Source organism: Bubalus kerabau, chromosome 1, assembly GCF_029407905.1.
Source record: "Bubalus kerabau isolate K-KA32 ecotype Philippines breed swamp buffalo chromosome 1, PCC_UOA_SB_1v2, whole genome shotgun sequence".
NCBI classification, from domain to species: Eukaryota; Metazoa; Chordata; class Mammalia; order Artiodactyla; family Bovidae; genus Bubalus; species Bubalus kerabau.
Genome location: NC_073624.1, coordinates 170,791,028 through 170,809,503, shown reverse-complemented (window position 1 = coordinate 170,809,503; position 18,476 = coordinate 170,791,028). Strand labels below are relative to the sequence as shown.

Here is an 18,476-nt window from a genome sequence, read left to right as displayed (position 1 = left end):
CAAGAAAAATATGGAGGAGCAGGTAGTCATATCCAGGTATGTGTGACTCTAGAGTCTGAGCTGTTAACACTGTGCTATGTTGAAGTAAAACTGCATCAGGTGGGCCCAAGAGAAGCAGCCAGCTGGTGACCTACTGGATGAGGTTGAGACTACTCATCTGAAGACTGCCAAGTGACAATGACATCCTCTCAATATGTAATATGTCAAGGATGCCGAAGGGTACTTCTTGTGAGTATCTAGCCAAAAGATCAGGTTAGAAGTAATAAAATCATGTCATTGGAAACAGAAGTGTATTGCCCATTGTTTCTACAGTTGGACTATTAGCATTTAATTAAATCAATTACATGAGCGTGGTTGGTTGTTACTAATCAACTAAAGTGCCAGGACATAACAGAATACAGAAAGCACAGGAACTCCACCAATTCAAGTTCAAATTTCAGCAGGGTTCCAGGGATGCTTTCGTCTTGAATAAGTTTTCATGAATATTGCTTAAAATAAAGGACTGAATAATATCCTAATGTAAATGCACCAAGTTTAATGCAAAACAAATAAAGCTGCCCCCATGGAAACAAGCTACCCCCACGGAAAGCTACTTTTGGAAAACCACTGGATCAAACTGGACCTCAACAGTTATCCAGCCCAAATTTTCCATCCAACAGCTCTGACAAGTAAAACTCAGCTTCTGCCTGCATTCCTGGTCCAGGGCACTCCCTACCCCCACAGCAAACCATCTCACTGGTTCTTCCTTTTACCAAGGTGAAATTTTGCCTATCTGTAACCTGGTCTTCATTTTGTCCTATGAAAATACAGTCTATGCTTATTTATTTTTTTTCCTGATCGTCTTTCTAATATTTAGAAGTCACAGATCTTTCTGATTGCTTCTTTCTTGCAGGTTAAATGTCCATATTCCTGTAACCATAGGTCAGTGTGCCAGTTCTCCACCGAAAGCTAAGTATATAAAACTCCAGGTAAAGTTTGATGAGCATGCGGGGCTCATCCCCTGGGGCTAATCCCATCAATGATCAGGACGTGGGGATTCTCTACATACTACAACTGTACTGCTTTTCTTGGCATTTGTTCCATTGTTGATTTATTCTAACCTTGTGGCTAATGAAAGCCCCAAAATCTTTTCTAAAGTGAACAAAGTGAACTCCCAATCAGTGTTACTGTTTGTGAAATAAACTGTTGTGTTAGGTATGACCCCATCAGGATCAGTATGAAATTGGTGGAAGCCAATTCTCATGATCTTTACGAAAATGACATATTTTCTTGGGATCATTTGGCACATGCAATCCAAAAAACAATTTGTTACTTACTCATTAGCATTCAAGCTAGCTGTGGCTCTGATGATCATGTAGCAGAGTGTGAGGGCACTGAGGAGGCCAAAACTGGCAATAATAAACCATTCTTCTGTTGACAAAGGAAAGGGAGGAAATCACTCTGGGGAGAAGACTTAAGTCAAATCGATGTCAACATTTCCCTCAAATGCAACGAAGCAGACGTCAACGAAGGTGTAAGCCAAGACTGGCACAAGGAAGTGAAGCAGGAGGAGGTTTGCCAGAGAGCTACTAAGTGCAGAAGGTTAGTGGAAGTAGTGGTGAAAGCTGCAAGGGAGAAAGGAAAGCATGGCCCAAACATTTCTTCCAGTTAAGGTCCTGAGGTCTGTGAGAGGTGTAGCCACCAAAAAGTGTGCAGTAAAAAGATGTCTATAAAATGGCACACGGACACGTTTTTAAAATTGTTAATTTAAATGACACTAAAGTGGACTGGCCATACTTATAACCTTTTTTTCTTCATCTGTCACTTCTGCATGCTTGTGTCACTCATTCCTAAAGAAAGGCTTAGAAAGATGGAGCAGTGGTCCCCAAAGGTCTCGTGGGTACTCCAAGCAATTCGCAGGCTGGCCTCCATGGCATTCTCATCTATATTCTTTTTGTCTATGAGTGGGTTTACTTAAGAGTCTTTTTTAAAAAGGACATCTTATTGGTGTCTCCTGCAAAGAAGAGGACTACCCTTCACGACTCCACCACTAAGAAGCAGCACTGGCTGTTAAGGCTTTATTAAGCAGAAATAGAAAGGGAAGGTTTTTCACAAGAGACCTGGCCCATCAAAGAGATGAAAACCTCTGGTACACAGAACTCTACAGGTTTTTTATCTAGTTTCTTTCTAGATCTAGGAAATCAGTTAATATTTTCCCTTGATTTTTCAAACTCTGTATCATCAAGGTAGTATTTCAAAAACAGTGTTTACTGAGAATCATAAAAACAACCTGAGAATCAATCTGACTTCCTAGAAAGTTTTAACTATAAAATATTTCCTAAAGTATACACAAACTAGGACTGGTTTAACAAAGTTTTACACAGTAAAATTCCCTATACACTTGCAATAATGCAGAGAGAAGAAATTTATACTTGGAATGCCAAATGTTTACATGTGAAAGCTATGTGTAACATGGGTGTTTCTAATCTGCTTTCCATGGATCCTACCGCTATGCAGCACTGTGTGTGCCCACTAATTCTTCTAGAAAAAGGCTATTATACTTTCATCGAATTTTAAAGGTGGTGATCTTCAAAAGGTTAAGAAGAACTGTTCTTTAGGATTCCAGGATGCTGAGTTGTTCTATAAGCATTTCTCTGCCCATCTTGGTTTACATTATTAAAATGCACAGCAAGCTTTCTTTTTAGATAACACTGCAGCCAATGCTTCTTGGAATACAAATTCTTCATCAACAGAGTGAATTTATAAGGTTTTTTTTTTTTAAGTCAAAATAATAAACATTCACGAACCCATGCAAAATCCACCATTTTTAACCCCATATATTTTAAATTAGAAAAAATAAATACTGGCATTTAAAAAAAAATTAAGAGATGCTGGTCATCAATTTCAAGAAGCTTAATATAGCATTCTTTATTTTTTTCTTCTTAAGACTTTTTTATACATGATAAGCAGACTAAGTTCAATTACATCTATGTTTCCAATTTTGAATATAGCATCCAGACATGCATGGCATTTCAGTTATAAAAATTAGTAACCAAAAAGAAGTAAACACCATCACAATAACACCCGATGGGCCCAGAGGCACTTCAGCGCCGACCCACTGCAGGCAGGGTCTCGGTCAGCCCTGTGCTCCCCAGTGTGTGTTTAGCACGGTGCCTTGCAGACAGTGGCTGCTGGCTGAGTGCGCTGTAGTTACACGGCACTACAGAGCTTTGAGCTTAAAGGAGAAGCAGCTTCGGTCTAATTTAACCACATGAATTTCATTTTAACATGTACAAATTTGCTAAAGGTGATTAATTTGACACATGAAGTAATATTTTTATCATCAAAATGTAAGATTTTGAGAGGACATTTCTATATAAAATATAATGCGATAATTACTTAATGTAGTAGTAGGTGCTCAATAAATGTTGATCAATGAAAGACCTACCAATAATTCATTAATAAACAGGCAACCTTTGTCTCCTTTATTATTATTACATCATTTAAAAAAAATCTAGCCCATAAAACCTAAATGTCAAAGCAGGAAAACATGAAATGCTGTTAAAACAAACCACTGGGAAATGGTGAGAAATTAGCCAAAATGTATCAAAGAATAGTTTTACTGATTCTATAACTTAACGAACTCTCCTTGAGTTTAAACAAATGAGAATAAAACCTGCAAAATCATTTTCTAACAATTTCTGGTTGGCTAAAAACATGTATAAATCAATTGAATAGGCCACCCAAGTCTTACTACTTAAGAGAGAAGTCTTTTTGTAATAGTTTTATCCATTTTACTGACTCCCAGAAGTTGAGAGGAGTCCCATTAGGGTTAGGGCTTGAAGCTATAGGCAAGCACAGCATATACTGAAAAAGGCAGCACCAGAGTGGTGATGAGGAAGATGGGGTGAAAGGTTGTTAGAAGAGAATAACACAAAGAATGGATTGAAAACAGCTGGCTTGTTATGGGGTGAATGTCCACTCACACGCCTGCCAGCCCACTCATACTTTGGAAAGGCCATCAAAGCATTCAGAGCATTTTTTTTTTTCTTGTCAACATTTCAACAATCATGACATTCATAACTAGCCCAGAACATTTTTTAAAAGTAGGTTATCTTATGGCTTTTCTCACACCTCTTGTACAATTAAAGAAAGATGCCAAATTTCATAGAAGTATAAAATACAGTGAGCAGCAACTGGCTATCTCAACTGTTCTTAAAGTTGTGAGTTTTAGGTTCAAATTCTGGATGAGTGTTTTGCTAAGTTTCCTGCAGCACAGGAACTAGAGACCATTGGGGCTCACAGTTACACAGCACACCTGTGCCACTGCGGACGTCCCACCTCACATCCCTGCGTGCAACACCACCACTTCAAAACAGGCTGATAACACAGCTATTACGACAGACCTCTGATCAATTGCTCATCAAATGGCAACTATAATCATTACTCAAATAAAAATACACAAGTTTCTTATTAGAAAGGAAGTTTCATGATTACAAATATCTGTTTTAACAAAAGCACCCATGACTTTCTCAGTTACAGACTTAAGTCACTGGCCCCCGTGGCCGATCGCCTCAACTCTTCACCACACGTCAAATATCAGCAGCAAGCCAGTCCCACGCCCCGGGCACAGGGCCCACTTACTTGTTACTGCGATGTTGATCTCTCCTGTTCGAGGAGTGAGCTCGCCATCCTGAGGAAGAGGCGAGATCCCCGAAGTGCGAAGTGGCTCGAGGCCAAGGGAGTTGTCGCTGGCGAGCTCACCTAGGGCCGATCTTCGGTTAACTGCTTGGGTTCTGGTGAGCCTTTCCATATCAAATGCTACATTATCAGTACACGGTAAATTTGGCTGCAAAATATTTCCAGGTTAAAAGTGCTTGTAAGATTAACAGATCCTTTTATCAAATTCTAAATGCTTGACATCCTGTTGAAAAGATTTTATCAGTTTTTTCCATGTGATTTCCTCTCATTTCTCCCCGCCCCATTTACACTTTCCATTCTTGTTCAAGAGTTTTTATTTAAAAGAAACAGATGATTTCTTCCCCAAAATGATACAAAGGAAAGCCAAAATCCACTGTAGAACTGAGAAAATTGGATACTTCATCTTTATAAAGGACAACTTTTTGTGAAGATGGCTCACAGGCAAAGAGATTCATTATCATTATTATCCAGTTGACAATCAGTGCAGTGTATCACTTTGGTGCATGTGTTAACACAGATAACATAAAATATCCTTTTCACCCTATTAACTGTTCTGTAACACCTCATCTATTTGCTAGTCAGGTTTTAAATATATTTCACCTTTAAAACATAAAGCATACAACCAAGAGTAGATCAACAGTGAAAAGTCTTCTGACTCTAAAAAAACCTGTTTCAAAATTTAAGCATCTAATGCTTAAATTTAAGCATCTAAGGGAGACGAACAGAGTGCTGTGGGGCTAAAGGCTACTATCATCCACTAAATAGTGGATATGGAAGGCCAGGGATGCTGCCAGACAGTCTCAAGGATGGCCCTCACCAGAAGGGATTATCTAGGCCAGTGTCAAATTAAGAGGTAAAGAAACTACAAATCACTGACATGATCTTTGAAGACGGGAGGATAAATGGGGCACTACTACCTAACTGGATTGCTTCTAAAATGTCATCTGATAGCATATTTTAAATAGGATTATTCAGATCTGTGAAGCTAAAATGAGGAATTCATCTGTTGGGTCAGCATAAACTTTCTCCTCTATATGGAGATTATTCAAGCACTCTTGAAAGAACTCCAGGGTCCTCAGGTAGTCAATGCTGGCTCACCTGGCTATGGCTGAAGTGCTCTATGTGGCTGGCACCCAACCAAAGCCCCTACCCAGCTGTCAGAGATCTGCTCGGGGCTGGCACTGCCTACCCTCACTGACTGCAATTACCAATATCTAGGAGAGCAAAGCCCAGAGAAGGGAATGGCACCCCATTCCAGTACTCTTGCCTGGAAAATCCCATGGATGGAGGAGCCTGGTGGGCTGCAGTCCATGGGGTCGCTAAGAGTTGGACACGACTGAGCAACTTCACTTTCACTTTTCACTTTCATGCATTGGAGAAGGAAATGGCAACCCACTCCAGTGTTCTTGCCTGGAGAATCCCGGGGAGGGGGGAGCCTGGTGGGCTGCTGTCTATGGGGTCGCACAGAGTTGGACACGACTGAAGTGACTTAGCAGCAGCAGGAGAGCAAAGCCAAATTCAAGAGGAAGAAACATAAGTAATGACACGGTTTTATACCATGTTGAATGCAGAAAAAATTACTACTGGACTACAGTTAAAAATCCACATTCTACTCCTTAAAAAAAAAAAGATATTGGAATATAGGAAAATCACATCCTTCTTTCTACCTTAGTTCTTCATCACACACCTACCACCCAACAGAAGCATGCTTTAAAGTAGACTGGCACAGTTCTTCAGCTGCTCTTCCATGAGTTCTCTGATGGGGGCTGGACTGTGATGTGGGAAAAATGTAGTATTGGACCAACAAGACTATCTGGCAGAGAAAGCCTATGCTATGTTATGCTTAGAGGTAAAACGACACAGAAGTATTAACAAAATAGGAAACATACCACAATGCCCAGGGCCTTCAAAATATTAAGTTTGCACATAGGACAGGTACAATGTTCACTAAGCCAGGGATCCACGCAGGATTTGTGGAAAACATGCCTATAAAAAAACAGAGAATTATATCACAAATTATATCCTGAAAACCTCTTAGGCCAAAATGTAAAGAAATGAAATTTTTAGTTAGTCTGTTTGGTCCCAAGAGACAAATAGTGAGGATGTACTAAAACAGAGCTGGCAGAAAATCTCCTAAATCCAATCTTATATGTTAATAGCGCTGTATAATGAGAACTGATAAGTAGTATTTGGCTGTTTGGTTTTATTCCACCAAATTCCAAATAAAGATTTGAGGAAAAGTAGGAAATTTACTAAGAATGAAGATAACTGTATTTTATAAATCAGTTGTTTCCAATATCTAAAGCAGAAAAATAGAATTTCAAAAAATACTAACCAGGAGTTAAATATTAACCAGGAGTTTAAACTCTATATAATTAGTTTCATGGACTTCTGTTCAAATGTTGTTTAAAACATGATTTAAAGGCGGATTCATTTTGATATTTGGCAAATCTAATACAGTTATGTAAAGTTTAAAAATAAAATAAAATTTAAAAAAAAAAAAAAAAAAAAAAAAGAGTTCTTGTAAAACAGATAGACAGGGAGCCCAGCCTGGCACTCTGTGAGTACCTAGATGGGTGGAGGGGGGTGGGGGAGGGGAGGGGAGGGGAGGGGAGGGATGCTCAAGAGGGAAGTGACATATGTCTGATTATGGCTGATTTATGTTGTTGTATAGCAGAAACCAACACAACACTGTAAAGCAATTTTCCTCCAATTAAAAAAAATAAACCAAAGGTAAAAAAAAAAAGTAAATGAAATGAAAAAAACAAAAAGACTTCTAAGCAACCCAAGTGAAATGTTTGTAAAGTTACAGGGTACTTGGGACTATTTTTAGGGATGAGCTGTGCTTAGGGATCAGATAACATTTAACCAGCAGTTTTTAGCTGAGATGTTGAAGGGAGAGAGGATGGGCGATTTTTATTCCAGAGAGTGGACAGTCACATCCTTGTGACTGGAAATAAGTCATGGAGGGTTTTGCATTCTTGAAGAAGGTGCCTGTGCCCTATGGAAAGGGGAAAAGACAGTGAGGGAGCTGTTGGAATCATTTCTCAAGCTCCTGTGCCTCCTGCCTCCCTGTGGTAGCTCTGAGAGCCTGAAATGAGGCCACAAGGAAGCCCCCGAGTCCTGGCCCATGGGGCAGGGGCAGAGACAGGGGCCAGGACAGGCACCATTATCTAATCACAGTCTCGGGACAAGATAAAAGAAATTTTGAGAAAGATACCAAATTGAACCATCATATGCTTTTTAAATGTTAATTTGTACTTTATATATTAGCTTATAAGTAGTTATGTACACCTTTTCAAAATATATATACCTGTTTTAAAATGTAGCTTCGATTTAAAAAAGTAAGAGATTTAGAAAACTCACTGTTTTAATTGGGATTTGGAAGAAACATTCATGCTTACAGTTTCAACCCAAATAACTGATCATCACTTGGTAGCCTTGTGCCCACTTTTTGGGGGAAGAATCAAGATGTGTGTGCATGCTTAGCCGTGTCCGACTCTGCCCACATCTCCTGCATGACAGGCGGATTCTCTACCCACTTAGTCACCTGAGAAGCCCAAGAATTAAGATATTGGCAACTAAATGGTGGGAGTAAAGGACCCGCCCGCCAGTGCAGGAGACATGAGATGTGAGTTCCATCCCTGGGTTGCGAATCTCCCCTGGAGGAGGGCTTGGCAACCCACTCCAGTATTCTTGCCTGAAGAATCCCATGGACAGAAGAGCCTGGTGGGCTACAGTCCATAGGGTCACAGTCAGTCAGACACGACTGAAGTGACTTGGTACACACAGTCTGAAACTTAGATAACGCAATGAATCAGAACCTCATCAACCCTGAAGGTTTTCACTTAAGGGGTCAAAGTCATCGAACCATAGGCAAGACCTAAACTCATTGAGTATACATAACACAGTGCCACGTCTGTTTAGTGCTCCTTGCATCTGGAGTGTACTCTGAAAGGGAGATAGAGGCTTGCCCCAGAATTCCGCGGAGGGTATTCTCAGAGGTGGGGATTATTCCCCAGCAGCTGTGACGGTGTTGGCTGTGGCCTAAGAAAGATAAGAACAAGGCCTCCAGTCCTGTTTTCAGATACAGGCCCCTTTAGGTCTGACATAAATGACAGGTCCTCCTCACTGCAAGGGTGCATCTGCCTTTATTTGGCAATGTTTCTGGGAGGTCTATGGACCAGTGAGGGTTTGGTCAGCGTTGGCAGAGAGATGGGAGGCTGGGGAGGTGCTCTCAGCCAGTTCGATGCAGCGTGGACAGTGGACTTGGGCCAGCTGGCAGGTGACGGAAGGCTGTGTGACCTCTGGTGCAGCCGCTGTGGTGTTGGGGAGCTGACCTGAACCAGCTGTCTGTGGAGATCCTGGTTTAAGCCAGCACTGCTGGCTTTTACCTTCCCTTCTTACCAGCGTTTCTGCTTTCCTCTTTTCTTATTATCTAGCTTTTCTTTTCTATTACCGGTTATTTGGAACGAACAAAATGGTTTAACCCCGTAATTCTTAAAGCTGTGTAAGCTGAGTGTTCTCTGTCCCTTTAACCTTAGTTATAAATGGATTTCTCTTATGTCAGGGTCCTTAAGTGTTCCCTTGTAGGTTTGCTGATCTAAAAGACAGTGTCTGGTTCCCTGTGGAGCACTGTAATGAAGGAAAACAAAGACCAACTGTTCTCTAGGGACAAGCTGGGAAAGAAAGCCTCTCTTCCTTAGCTAACTCAAAATCAAAAAGTTTTTTTGTTTTTTCTCCATGAAAACCCCTTTCCTTTAGGCTATCTGCCCAGCCTATGGCTTTGCCACCCTCAGTCCCCACCCCAGCCAGCAAGCTGCCCCTTCCTCCCTCCCTCCCAAACGTCTTCCTCCAGTCATGCTCTTTGCAGGATTCCAACAGTCTAGCTCCCGCACCTGGCCCAGGAAACATCAGTCTACTTCGCACAGCACAGCTCTCTCTCTTCACCTGCTGGCCCTTCTGCCACAAGCCGCCACGCTCCCTCAGGCCGCTGACGGCACTGTCGTGAAGAGCTGCCCTGCATTCGCCGATCTCTTCTTCGTCACCTGTTTTCTTTACCTTTTGCTTCTGTCTCCTCAGGTCTACTGTTTTACCAAACTCCACACGGCCTTCCCTTCCTCCTGGGCAAAGTTCTGCTCCTACCACAGCCTGAGCCGTAACAAACAGCCCTTTCTGACTACCAGCTGTCTCATCTGAACACGGCGGGGGAGAAGCACAGTGGGGAAGGCTGCCTGCCATCTACCTCGTGAGGCTGTTTGGAGCAGTAAGTGAAAAACTTAGAAAAGGCACCAAGGATATGCCAATAAAAGGTATAATTAAACATACAACCAGGCAGAGTAATGCCAGTATTTCACACAACTCCTGCTACACGGTCAGAACACTTCAGCGTGCCTCAGGTCTCTGCACGCCTGCGCTAGAGTGACCTCTTACAGGCTTGCAGATGTATGAAAGGCATCCACAGACACCTCAGAGGGGCATGTAGGGCCAGTCAGACCTGGAAAGAACTCCTTCCCACTGTTCTAAAAAGACCCGAATAATAAAAACGCACACAGACACAGAAAAGGGCCCCACACACTTAGGGCTGAGCAGTGCACACGGACGGAAAGCGGGTGATGCATTGAGGAACAATGAAACATGTAAAGGCCAAGCGTATCAGAGCTTCAGAAAAGTCCTTTATTCCTATTAGAAATACTTTGGGATACAGAAGTACTTTGGGATATATGGAAGTATAAGACAGAAAAGGGAACAAAACCAGTAACATTAAAACACAATGCCTTCCCGCTCTCCTACTTCCCAACGCACTGTAAGCTAGAGTGATCAGCACAATGGCTGGGGAGGGGCGTGAGGCGTCTACACTGAAGGCGAGTTGTTTTCACAGCTCTGCAGCCTCTTGGTGCCGTGCAACAACCTGGCAAATATAAAAGGATCCAGGATTACTAAAGGTCAGAGACAAGAACTCCTCTTTTCCCCGAACTAGGACTGGCAGTAGACACTGTTTAAATAGGCTTTCCCTCTGAGGAGGGGCATCACAGCAGTGCCTCTGCCAGCCGCCAGGCGACTGACCCACTTTAGCTTCCAAGGTGGCATCTTAGACATACAATGAGCCGAGCTGCAGCACTCTACTTCTGAAAAGTGTTTTTAACCACTAAAAATTTTGTGGCTGACCTTTAAATAGAAGAGGTGCAAAGCAGGGTGCCAGTTTTCCAGTTTCTAAGATGTGCTGGCTACCATCCAGAGGACGGCCGACGGTGGCCAGCTGACACTGGGAGGAGGTCCCGTGCGGGGCTGACTGCCACCTGTCCTCAGGAAATTAACGTGATGAAGGTAAAGGGTAAGGGCCACGCAAGAAGCCAGCAATCCACGAGAGGTTTGCTCTCTGTAGAAAGTCTTAGCTCAGTCTTGGGATAGGTATGTTAAAAGGAAGGACAGACAGACATAAAGGCACCTGTACTTTCTTCCTGCCTTACTCAGGGGAAGAAGAAACAGTGAGTGCAGATGCTTTTCAGAATCTGGCTATAAAGGGGAGAAGCTGTAGGGTGGCACAGCTTCGGAGCTGGGTTTTAAAGAGAGTTATAAAAACTGGAGAGGAAATGCTTGAGCGTGATGAAATGCTGGTGGGCAGAGACAGAAGAACAAGAACTGGAGGGAGCAAAGAGTCAAGAGCCAGGTCTCAAGGATGGGAAGGTGTTGGCACACAGAGGCCCAGGTTGAAAAAACCAAGGAGGCGGTCTCTGTCCTGATGGGAGGCAAGGTTGCAAGGGTGGGTGTGGAGGCAGGTACGCGTGAAGGCTTAGGATCAGTAAGCCAGGAGAATTTCAACTAACAGCCTTGGTTTCTGTGAAGATAATGGTGAAGAATCTGATGAGAGTGAGGAATAAAGGGATGAGTGAAGATGTTTAAGGAGAATAGATACCCCTGGATGTGCTGCTTGAGGAGAAGGGAGAAATGACCAGGGAAAAAGAGAGGCTCTGGGCAGTGCTTCAGGCCCAGCTAGCCTTCCAGGCACCAGAGCTGTCCGGCAACCAGAGCTAAAGGAAGACATAGGCGAGTCACACATCAGACCAGTTTTAATGACCCACAGACTACAGAGGGAAGGCAGAGTATCTGAGAGAGAGAGAGACCAGAGCAAATAGCACACAAGAGTTGTTAATTCAAAGGTACTTGAAAGGGATCCATGGGAAAACAGAGGCTTGGAGAAGATGTGGAATAAAGATGAGTATTTGTGTGGAGCCATTCTCTAGATCAGGCGTCCTCAACTGGAGGCATTTGTGGTTGTCAATGGCCATGTGCGGGGGGTGTTACTGGCACCTACTAAGTGGAGCCAAAGATACTGCTAAGTAACTCGCAATGCAGGGGGAGCCCCTAAAACCTGCCCAACAAAGAAATGTCTCGTCCCGAATGTCAACAGTGCCCAGGTGGAAAGACCTTGCTCTAGGTCAAAAACTGTCAACTTGGGTCATACAAAACGTTGCTTGATTGCAAAGTTAGTTTTTACTGCACCCCAGAATCATGCTGTTGTCCCCATCTCAGTTAGATGAAATGTTTTGCTGAGCAACACAGAGAAAGCTACAACTAGCTTCCAAGTAAAAGGGGGACTGTCATCTAGACAAGGATCTAGGAATAAAAGACAACCCTGTGAGCAGTGTCCTAATCACAGGTGCAAAAAAACACTAAGTTTGTCAAATTCTAATACTCGAAAGCAGACAACAAATACAAAGGTTGAGATCCCCTCCTTTGATGGTAGGTCAAATTCTAAGAAATTTCTAAGATCAAGCACAGCTCTACATTTCAATAGATGGCGTGGCCTTGCAGCATCAGAGTCACCCCTGGCACTTAATAAAAACAAACAAGCCTGGGGCTCCCCTCAGTATATATTTCTGAAAACTCCCCACTGATTCTTGACCTTTGGAAGGAAAAATGAGAACTAGGAATGAAACTCTAGAAAAGCCAATTCTTGAAGGACAGAAAGAATATGGAAAAAATTTCCCAGCACAATCTAGTTTCAGCTGAGGCTCCCCTGAGGAAAACACTGTCATCTTACTAATTACCATTAACAGCTTTGGAAGCCTTCATTTTTAGGTCCCAGACAGTCCTAGGGACCCCTGGACTGAGACAGGAAGACAGAGAATCTGCAAAGACTTGACTTCTTCCTGGCTATTCCAGTTTCAAAAGAAACCTGTGCAGGTAAAAACAGTTTTTAAAAGCAAGTAAGAGCTGATTATGCTTTATAAAGTATCCTATTACTGTTTCCCCTGATTTGTATAGCTGATCCTTGAACAAATGTGGAGGGGCAGTGGTTAGGGGTGCTGACACCCACTGAAGTTGAAAATTTACATATAACCTTATAGTCAGCCCTCTGTATTCGTGGGCTTCCCTGCTGGCTCAGAGGGTAAAGAATATGTCTGCAATGCAGGAAACCCAGGTTCGATCCCTGGGTTGGGAAGATCCCCTGGACAAGGGAATGGCTACCCACTCCTGCGAAATCCCAGAGAGAGGAGCCTGGCGGGCTACAGTCCAAGGGGTTGCAGAGTCATACACAACTGAGTGACTAGCACTTCCACTTTCTTTTTTTCTGTATTGATGGTTCTGTACATTCAACCATCAGCTGATCACCTATTACTACAGTATTTACTGTTGAAATAAGTCAACTGGTGCAATTCAAACCTGTGTTGTACAGGGGTCAACTGTGTTTGTAAGTGTATTTCCTTTAGCTTCATGGTTTTAGATCTGAAAAACTATAATTAGATAATTTAATTTTCTACAGGACAGCTGACATTTAGTTTTATAGTTTCCTTAATATGTAAACTGAATGACGTGACTTCCAGAATACTGGTTTTTCCGTTTCAATATATGGAATTATTCATAAATTATGATTTAATGAAACCCAGATCTCTCTGGATTCAAAATGTATACCTTTGTGAGTAACTAAATTAACACCAGTAACCTCATGGAGACAATCACCACAGATTATTTTATTCATTCACGTGTTCCATATTATTAGAAGGTAAGAGTTATGTGAATGAGTTTTAAATGAGAATGGAGAAGGCTTTTGATTTTAGGCTTCTCAGTAGGTGACTTCATATTTCTTCCAATCAATGCTCAGACTGTATATCTTAATGTTTCATACTCCCGAGCTTGGCATAGCACCATGGTAGAAATCCACACGCTCTTTTGTGGGCATCAGAGTGCAGGCAAACATCCTCCTTTCTGAGGGAGGCATGTGGCCCTATGTAAAGAGCAGAAATAATGCAGAAGGACATTTTTATACCAGCGCAGCCATTTCTGAGTCATGTGACCCTGACCCCGGAAGCTCCACTACCGGCTTCCCCACACCTCACTGGACAGCGGGGAGAGAGCAGATGCAAACTGCACAGAGCAGAGTGCCTGACCTGGGGCAGGCACACAGCACACAGCAGTCCCCTCACGTCACACAGCCAAGGCCAGTCAAAGACTTAAACCAAGCCCTCGACTTCTGGTTGTTGCTCAGTTGCCCACTCATGTCTGACTCTTTGTGACCCCATGAACTGCAGCATGCCAGGCCTCCCTGTCTCTCACCATCTCCCGAAGTTTTCCCAAGTTCATGTTCACTGCATCGGTGATGCCATCCAACCATGTCATCCTCTGATGCTCTTGTCTCCTTCTGCCCTCGATCTTTCCTAGCATCAGGGACTTTCCCAATGAGTCATCTGTGTGCATCAGATGAATAAAATACTGAAGCTTCAGCGTTAGCGTCAGTCTTTCCAGTGAATAGTCAGGATTGATCTACTTTAAGATTGACTGGTTTGATTTCCTCGATGTCCAAGGAACTTCCAGGAGTCTTTTCCAGCACCACAGTTCAAAGGCATAAGTTCTTTGGCATTCTGCCTTCTTTACGGTCCAGCTTTCACAATCATACCTGACCACTGGGAAGACCATAACCTTGACTACACGGACTCCTGTTGGCAGAGTAATATCCCTGCTTTTCAACACACTGTCTCGGTTTGACAATCGCTTTCCTGCCAAGAAGCAACAGTATTCTGATTTCATGGCTGCAGTCACCATCTGCAGTGATATTGGAGCCCAAGAAGAGAAATCTGTCACTACTTCCATCTTTTCCCTTCCTATTTGGCATATGGTAATGGAGCCAGATGCCATGATCTTAACTTAATATTTAGTCTTAAGCTGGCTCTTTCACTTTCCTCCTTAACCATTATCAAGAGGTTCTTTAGTTCCTCTTCACTTTCTGCCATGTGGCCTAGTGGTAAAGAAGCCACCTGCCAATGCAGAGTTCTGGTACCCAGTACCAAGTGGGCACTGCTGAGGCTTTATTGGAGGGACTAGTGATGAACCCTTGATCTGAGAAGGAGAGGCTCAGTGGCTAGATCTGAAATCTACAGAAATAAAATCCACAAAAAGCACAGAAATAAAAATTCTTGACCTTACTGCTTTTAGGCTACTGATGCACCCCACCCATTTTTCTCTTAACTAGAGAAGGTTTGCAATCAGTTCTTGCTGAAGTCTGCAGTAGAGCTGCCAGGACACATGACTCAGAAATGGCAGGGCCAGCATAAAGATGTCCTTCTGTATTATTTGTTTACCACTACATTCAGTGTGCAGCCAGGCCTTGTCCTACCAGAAAAGTTGTGGGTAAGAATGGCTCTCAAAAGCAAATGGATACCCACTCCAAAAGGGAGATACACAAATCACATTAGTACCATTCTATTTTAAACAAAGAAAGCCGACATACTTGCAGGGCAGAATCCGGACAACATCATTCTGTTTATAGCTTTCTATGCACACTGCACAATGATCGAAGTCTGGGTCTGTTTCCTGAAACACAAAGCATGGGAACAAAAGTTACACACTACTCCTAAAAGTACCTAAATGGAGGACATACAATCCAGCTAAAATTTCTCCTGTGGCAACTATGGTAAACAGGCGATTATAGAATGAAAGGTTATAAAAAACGTAGTATGTTTCCAACTGCTTAACTGTGTCAACCCAAATTGTATGCAGGCCAATCTATTTTGCTTTTAAACTACAGTATAACAATTATTACTAATTCTGTTTGTGAAATATCTTAGAAATCAGAATAATAACGTTTTTCAAGATATAAATCAGCCATCACCTTGGACCATCTTCTCCCCACTCCGGCTGCGTCAGTATTCTGAGTATGTTTTCCTTACCAGGACACTCATCTCATCACAAAATTAAGTACCGGCAGGAAAGATGGTGAGCCACCACAAGACCTGGCCCAAGGATGGGAGATCTGGGACAGAGAACAGCCATGGATTCGACTCTACACTAGGTCTTGATCAAGGTTCAGGAAGAGTCTGCCAGATGTTTGGTCAACAAGGGTAACTGATCTCTGCCTCCTCTGGACTGGGGAAGGGTTCCCCTGCCTGGTCATGAAACAGAGCACTACCAGGAAAGGCAACACTGTTTGTTGAATCACTGCCCCTTGGACTGAAACTCAGCAGGACAGCTGTTGACAGGTGTAGGAGATACAAACTAAGAAAAGTGTTGGCTTTAATAAGGAAAGATGGTTAGCATGGGGGACAAAGTAGGATGGATAAGTTGAATGAACTCCAGAGAAATTCAAATTAATGTGGCAGCTGAAGGCTATCAGATCAAAAAAGCATTTATATGGGCAATCACTCCTCTGGCATGAAGTACAGTTGTTGAGATGCTGCATATATTTTCTGCAAGTATTTTTAATTTTTTCCTTCGTGTACCATGAAGTTCACTGAAAATATGTCTACCTTTTGGAGCTGTGACAAGGGAAACTAGATGTAGGGTGTCAAGGAAGTGGGAATAAAAATGAGTAAAGTCAAGAAAGTGGTAAAACTTAAGAGGATGGAGAATTATCTGTAATTATCCTTCCAGAGTTCTTCGATAAAAAATTAGAGTTGGTTTTTAGCAGAAGACAGGTTTGGTTTTTATGCCTTCAGAAGCACAATTTTTAAATTCTAGATAGCCTTGAATATATTGAATATAGGGTCTCACATTAAGTTGCTATTTCTGTCCACAGAAAGCAGAAGCAGGACTCCACCAAGTTTTGCGATCTGACTGAAGAACTGGGGGTTAGCAATTTCAGCCACAGATAGCTCCTATCACTGCCTCTATGATTTATTCCCTGTAAGCTTCCAGGCCCAACTCTAGCAAACTGTGCCCTTCTTTCAAACTGCTTAGCCACCTGTACAGGAAGTGCCATGTTAACCACCACCCCCTGAAGGTGGGTCTCCAGTTCTCCACGAACTGTGAAGAATTAAAACATAGAAGAGAGATGCAAAGTCTTAGAAAGCACAGGAAGAGAATGCACATTCCTGGCTCTTTACAGAAGAACCCCAAAGTTCGCTAGGTTTTAGCAGAAGTCAAGTGTTGAAGAGCACAGCTAGGGAAATTATAAGTAGTCCAGTGAAGCTAATGATGATAAGAGCATTAAAAGTCCAGGAAAATTAGAAAACTGTATGGAGGATCTCCAGATGACAGGCATACTAAGAATAAGATTTCCAAGAGAAGTTAGTTTACAATAAAGCATTAGATAGTATGCTTGAAGTAAAAGGAAAACCTAATGGAGGAGACACAAATGGTCAGTATGTATTGTCACCTACCAAATAAAAAGCAAAATACTTTACTGTTTTTACAGTGCTAAAGAGGTTTCATTACTGTACCTTATCACCCTTTTTCACTGTTCTGGTTGTCAATTTGCTGATGGCTTTCTTGGCTGCATCTCCAAGACGACGCTATGAAAATAGCAAAGAAAAACAGATGTTAAGTGCAAAATCTCTGGATTTTTCTTATTTCAGTAAACTTTATTAAAATTTTTACTGAGTTATAATAGATATACACATTATATTAATTTCAGGTATGCAACACAATGATCCAATACTTGTATTATGTTTTGAAATGATCACAAAAACTCAATATCCATCACCAGACAGACCTTTTTCCTTCTTGTGATAACTTTTAAGATATACTCTAGATGATGTGGCACCCCACTCCAGTACTCTTGCCTGGAGAATCCCATGGAGGGAGGAGCCTGGTGGGCTACAGTCCATGGGGTTGCAAAGAGTCGGACACGACTGAGCGACTTCACTTTCACTTCACTTCACTAGATGATATTCTTTATTTTAAAATAAATATATAGGTTGCAGGCTGCTCTAGAGAGTCTCTGGCTTTATTCCTTCCTTCCAGCACTTCCCAACCTCATTGCTCACTATGAAGGCGCTCAGCCCAGTTCGCGGCTGCTAGAAAAAAAAAAAAAAAAAAAAAAAATAAAATAAAATAAAATAAATATATAAAGTCCTATTATCCTACATTACTTTCCAAGTCATAGCATATGAAAGGATTCCAAGAAAGCAGTTAAAAAGTTAGAAAAACGGGCAGTTTCTCCGCAGATTTAGCATTCTGGTGAATAAGTGTATATAGTAAAAAAAAAAAAGCCAGGTGTCATAATCACCAATGCGTTTTGTATCTAACAAACATTTCAAACATTATCAGTATCTAGTTGTTACACACGTCAGAGCTACTGCCACTGTTCCAATAGCTTTCTTATTCTGCTCCAAGGGTGACACACTAATTATTAGACATACAAGCTCTGTCTTTGTGAAAGGATATCTCAAAAACTCCTTAAAACTGCTTCTCAATATCAGTGTGTGGGGGAAGGGATGCAGGCATGAGCTCTGCTTCTGACTGCCACTGCTACGCTCCGCGATCTTAGGAAGGTACATTCACCTTTCTGAGTTTGAGTTTTTCTCATTTATTTAAGAGAGTTAAATCAGGCAAATCTCTAAGGCTTGGAAAAGAGTAGG

General features: G+C 42.2%; 1 protein-coding gene across 3 annotated transcripts in view; it reads right to left on the bottom strand.

The window, feature by feature from the left end:
* Positions 1-18,476, bottom strand: part of RNF130 (ring finger protein 130) — a 142,840-nt gene that overhangs the window by 8,804 nt on the left and 115,560 nt on the right. For 2 of the 3 annotated variants that reach the window (XM_055539100.1, XM_055539112.1), the window contains 5 exons: positions 17,337-17,408; positions 15,410-15,492; positions 6,570-6,666; positions 4,624-4,828; positions 1,317-1,410 (listed from right to left, as the gene is read on the bottom strand). In XM_055539100.1, the coding sequence (XP_055395075.1) occupies positions 1,317-1,410; positions 4,624-4,828; positions 6,570-6,666; positions 15,410-15,492; positions 17,337-17,408 (551 nt within the window). The remainder of the gene's footprint in view (positions 1-1,316; positions 1,411-4,623; positions 4,829-6,569; positions 6,667-15,409; positions 15,493-17,336; positions 17,409-18,476) is intronic. The other variant, XM_055539106.1, reaches the window with a different exon arrangement.